Consider the following 6,215-nt stretch of genomic DNA (forward strand, 5'->3'; position numbering starts at 1 on the left):
TTTTTAACAAAGTTTTTAAAGATGATAATAATATTGTCAAAATACCAATGGATGTAAGTGTACATTTGTCTAAAAATAAAGATGAAGGAATATATTAATTGGAATATTCTTAGATAATTAGAAACTTGATGTATGTTATGAAATACATAAGACCAGATATTGCATCCTTGGTTAGTAAATTGAGTGGATATAAAATAATTAAAGTATAGATTATTTAAAAATAATAAATAGATTACTTAAATATTCGAGGTACACCTTAAACTATGAGTTACATTATATTGGTTACCTAACAATGTTATAAGGATTTAGTTATACAAATTACACATTCGATAGTAAAGATTCAAAACTAGTAGATATATCTTCATACTCCTCCAGGAAGCAATTGTGTCTTAAAAAGTCTAAAATAAAAATTCACTGTAAAATTCACAATAAATTAGAGTTTATTGCTCTAGATAAAGCTAAAGAGAAAGTTAATCCATGTTAGCTAAAATATATGTTAGTAATTTATGTCCATTATAACAACTAGTCTACAATTGAAATGGCACAAAGTAGTATATAATAAGTTTAAATATATACATCATAGACATAATACTATTAAGAACTTATTGTGGATATTATAAATGATAAAATTATTTTTGGTGACTATGTATGGTCAAAGAAAAATATTACAAATCAACTTACCAGAGTTTTAACAAGAGATCGCATATATAGTTCATTAAAGGGAATGACATTAAAAACTTCAAAAATAAAAATGTCATATTGATAACCCTACCTAGTTAATTGAAGACCCTAAAATCTAGGCTTAAAAGAAAAACTAATTCATGTGATGCTTTTGGTAACACTAAAAAGTTATAATTTTATGTCTATTTCTATGCTGAAGAGGAGTACTAGCTACAATGTCATGAGGGTAAGTTGTTAATTTTTATATTTTGATTTATCAAATGGATTATAACATAATACTATTATTAAAAGATCACATATATGAGTGACAAGTATACTACTTTTATAAAAAATCTTAAAGGCTGAATTTTATAAAATATTTATAAAATCATGAGTCATTTAGAGCTAAAATAAACATAATCATGAGAACTAAGAAAAACTCCATGAAAAAAACTATGTGAGAACTATTGTCTAAGTAATAGTTCATGACATCTTGATTACTAATAAGCCAAGTAAACTTGATATTACTTCACTAAGAAAGATTCAAAGTCAAAAGTTATTTATCCTTATGTAATGACCTGTTATTTCATCATTTCTTTATCATTTCATTTGTTATTGTATATTAGCTCATCAATTTCTATATATATAGAGGATTGTTGTAAAAATTGGCTATTAGACATGATTATTAGAATTATTCAAGGCCTAATAAAAAATGAGATACATCTATTTTTTGGTTTTAAACTTGATGAAAAATGTTCTCCAGCATGAATCCTATTACATGGAATACTAAAATGTCTAAAATAATTGTGAATCTTGGTGGATTTAACAATATATCAAAATTCCAACCATAAGACTTTTTCTCACAATGAAAAAGTAAAACTTATTTTTCTCTCACATGGCTTTATATATATATATATATATATATATATATATATATATATATATATATATATACACATGTGTGTGTACATAACATTTTTCCTATAAATAATACAAAAAAGAAAAAATCTTCTTCTCTTTCAAGGCCTATATATAAAGGTTTTTTCTAGTTTAATAAAATAACAAAAAAAAAATATTCTTTCTTAGTTATTTTCCTCCGTTTTCATCTTTTGTGGTAATTTTAGTTTAATATAAACCAAAGTGAATTAGATTTCTTAAGTTTGTTTAGACTTAGTATTGAAGTGTATCAACACTAAGTAGTAAGATTGTTGAATCCTAAAAGGCAATTCACTACCGGAGTTTTTAGATTTACCAATGAATTTTTTTGTCAATATTTATACTCACAATCTATTGGCATGAAATTTACTGATGGGCTCGTGGACAAAAATAATCCATCAAAAAAAGTTTTGTTAATGATTTGTGGTCTATTAGTGAATCCATCGATAATAATTTTACAAATGAATTTCTTAATGGAAAAGGCATAAAAAAATATACCTACTTTATTCAGTCAGTATTTTCATTGCTAAATATAACATATCACCGACAGAAAAACTACGTGTCATTCTATCGTTGTTTTTTTATTCATCGCTGAAGTTGACATATAACCGGCAAATAAATCATCTATTATTTCACTAGTGAGTAAATAGTGAGAGTAATATTTTCAGTAATTGTTTTATCTCTCTAAAATATACTGACAAACTTAGGTCATTAGTAACCCCATTAGTAATAATTTAAAAATATTTTAAAAAAATATATATTAAATAGAAGTAGAAAACAATTAAAAAAATTAAATTAATATAAAATTTAAATATTTATTATAAATTTAAATATTTATAAGTTTAAATACAATTAATCTAGAATAGAGGTATTAGAGGAGAAACGTCTTCACCTAGACCATAGGGTGAATAAAAAGAGTACACATATCATTCATTTATGATCTCATTTCCATTATCAATCGATGAAGTTTAGTTGTCTTAGCATTGAGTTGTTCATAGTTAGTAGCAAGATTGGTTGTCCAAACTTGAACATGCTAGTTTAAAATCACCTTAAACTCTGGAGTTTAAGTGTTTAGAATTAATTATAAGCATCCAATGATTGAAACACTAATATAAAATCAACTCATTTTCTTTCATATCTTTTTTGGATTTCTTTTGCACTACATACCAAAAATCACTCAACTTATATAAAATAAACAAATTATCTGTTATTAAATTAATAAAAAAATTATCTTGATTTCAATCTTACCTAGTTGCAGCATTAATCTTCCAAATCCTACTTGTAATAACGTTGTTAGCTATATTAAATTTAAATTTTTCCTTGTAATTAAAATATTCATAACAAAAATTTAATTAATATCAATAAACTAACCGAATTAATATAATAATAAAATATTTAAGTTAATACTAATCTTGAACCTTTCAAATCATGTATTAACATATGTTTTTATTTAGGATGTTTGAAAACTTAATTCCATTGAAATAATGGAATTTTCATCGACACTTTCATTACCAATATTATGGTTCTAGTAGCCTCGATGTTTATAAACCTAAAATTACTGATGGTTCTTGAAATTAGTTTTTCAAAAATTATTAACATATTATTATAAAGAAAAAACAAACTTACATTGAAAGGTCATTTTTCTATTAAGCCTAGTACTTTTGGATAAATAGATCCCACTGTGAAGGGACCCCACCTCGACATAGTGGTTGGTTGTGTCTCAAGTGACTGCTCTTGATCAGCACCTAACAACTTATAGTTGTAAATAATGTTGCTAGAAGAATTAGCAGCGATTATGTTCGTACAACGTGCTCTTGACTTGTTTCTAGATATATACACAGACATATTTAATCTATAAATTTAAATGTATTGGTAATTATGTCTATAAAAATAACACGTTATTGTATTTCTTGACTTTATTTTCATTCATTTATTTTACATTGTAATTCCTTCAATATACAATGAGAAAATATTTTCATCAGTGTTTACTAATAGTTATCACAAGAGCATATTCAATTAAAAAATTTTGCTACAATCTATTAATAAAAATATTCTATTGATGTATCTGTTTGTATTTGTTAATTTTTTTATAATGATTTATTACATTTATTGCTTGTAACAATAACCAAATGAAATTTATTCTTCTGTTGGATACGGTGTAATTTATTTTTTTATATATTTTAAAAAAATATTATCTTTTTATTGGCATATTCATTTAATTATTCATATTTCTTAGCATACATGTCTATTTAACTCTTTGAAGTATATAATTTAATATTTAGATTTAATAATTAATTAAATTCAATTTAAATAATTGCAGTTTTATTTATCTTTAAAAAAATAAATTAACTATTATTTGAATTTTATATCTAACAACAAAGAAAAATATTACCTCTGAAATGATCCAAGCCTAAGAACTCCTGGATAATGGGTCCAAATCTCTTCCTCCTAGTTTCAAACCGCGTTATTAGACAGGAACTATATATAAATAATATATTTCTTAATCCAATGTATGTCGGTTTTTGCAACACAAATTCAATCTTATAATATGATTGGTATATTAATTATCACTCACCCTTGTACTGTGTACACTTTCCATGGTGTCTATGGTTGCTTTGAGAAAAATCTCATAATTTCTCCTGAGAACCAAAAGAAAGGTTTTGAATTCATACGCAGAAAATGAAGCACAATATCTTCATCACCTAGACAACTTCTTGGAACTTCACTTCTCTAGTGATACTCCGCGTTTCATCAACTAAGATACGATCTCTACATCTATATATAAGTTAATGATGGAAGTACCTCGTTCCAGCACATTCCCTCAAGCATCACAAAATTACTAAAACTATTAGTGCTTTAAATTAGTGTGTTAAATGGAAGGGAGGAATAGTACTGCCAACCATGGTGGTATAGCTTCTAGCTATACGGGAGTACGAAAGAGAAAATGGGGGAAATGGGTGTCGGAGATACGTGAACCTGGGAAGAAAACTAGAATTTGGCTAGGCAGTTTTGAGACACCAGAAATGGCAGCAGCTGCTTATGATGTTGCAGCTTTACATTTTAGGGGATGTGAAGCAAAACTTAATTTCCCTGACCGGGCTGGTAAGCTACCAATGCCAGCAAGCTCCAGTGCTGACCACATTCGCATGGCAGCTCATCAGGCAGCTATTAGCCTGAGGCCCTCTACTGCTGACTCGTCCCAAGGTGGTAGCTCTAGCTCCAATGTCGGGCCTATCACGGTTAGGCTCTCGGCAAGCCAAATTCAGGCCATTAATGAGTCACCATTGGATTCACCAAAGATGTGGATGCAAATGGCAGAGATAGCAACGCTAGAGGAGTCCTCCATGATGTTCTCTGATGATATTGAAGACGATGAGTGGGATAACAACCAAACAGATCCTCTTTGGGGTCCTTAGAGAACGGATCGAGTCCGTGAATACGCTAAATAGAATAGGCGTATATGCAAGAGTTAATTAATTTTCAATATAAACTTACACCTATATATATTATTATATATATATATATATTATTATTTTTTTGTTACGTATATGTGTTCTAAATTTTTAGCTGGCGAATGCTTAAAGCACAATTTACAATTTATGTTCCTTCCACTGAAGATATTATGAGCTTGAGTCTCTCCCATAAAAAGAAAAGAAAAGAAAAAACTAAAGATTTATAGAAAATACAAGATGATGTTTTTTTGCCATGTTATTGATTCCTTTTTGGTTACATGTATTATGAATAAATGAATGCGCAAACCAAGTACGGGCTTTGGAAGGTTTCTTAGAGATATCACTGTTCCATGGAACAGTAGTGAAGGAACCATGGAAAGTGATCAAGTTTTCTAAATCAGGGCCGAATTCTACTTCCTCCTTTCTCCCTTCCACTTCCCTCAATCCATCCTTTCTGATAAACAAAAGAGACCCATAAACACCTACACCTCCCTCTTAGGATTCTAATTTCGAAGTAATTTAATCTCCCCTGTTTTTCTTTTCTTTTAAAACTATTAAATCTCCTCTTCCTCTCTCATAATTCCCTTCTTTGTAACACTCAATTTCCCTTTTTTTCTTTTTAATGCTTTAGCACTTGCTCAAATATACCTTAAAACAAACAAACAAGTTTTGTTTGTATGCTGATAAATGATACTTTTCTCATAAAAGCACTCTCTTCTTTAAGGTTGTTGATACAAACAAGCGATCCCTAAAGATTATGGAGGATGAGTAGATATGGATTCTAATCATGGCTTAAGGAAAGCACCGGTACTGCAAGTGCATAGTGTGATACTTTTGGTTCCATTCCTTGTGCTTTTCTATTACAGGAGTCTTTCATCAGTCTGTTTCACTCTTTGTTACAGTATAATAGAAGTTTTCAAGCTCTCGCTTTGGTATTTGATTCTATCAAATATGAATTGCCTATTTATGATCTCAACTAGGACTAAAGGCCACATCTAAAGAAACATACTGAATCCTATACTCCAATCCAACGAAGCCTGATCCCAGCAGTTTATAGTTGTGTGTTTTTACGTGCCCTGCTCTTTTGGACCATATCACGGGGCAAAATCAGAAGCCCTCACTATTTCCCGAGATATGCTTGAAGTTAGGGTACAAGAGATCTTAGAG

The 6,215-nt window shown here is 28.9% G+C and overlaps 1 protein-coding gene across 1 annotated transcript; it reads left to right on the forward strand.

Moving 5' to 3' along the window:
- The first annotated feature begins 4,469 nt into the window (after window positions 1–4,469).
- On the forward strand, window positions 4,470–5,044 carry LOC105113213 (ethylene-responsive transcription factor ERF021-like). The gene has a single exon (XM_011009289.1). The coding sequence runs from the start codon at window positions 4,470–4,472 to the stop codon at window positions 5,010–5,012; it is 543 nt and encodes a 180-aa protein (XP_011007591.1). The 3' UTR covers window positions 5,013–5,044.
- The last annotated feature ends 1,171 nt before the right edge of the window (window positions 5,045–6,215 follow it).

Source organism: Populus euphratica, unplaced genomic scaffold (genome assembly GCF_000495115.2).
Source record: "Populus euphratica unplaced genomic scaffold, PopEup_1.0 scaffold666.1, whole genome shotgun sequence".
Classification (NCBI taxonomy): Eukaryota; Viridiplantae; Streptophyta; class Magnoliopsida; order Malpighiales; family Salicaceae; genus Populus; species Populus euphratica.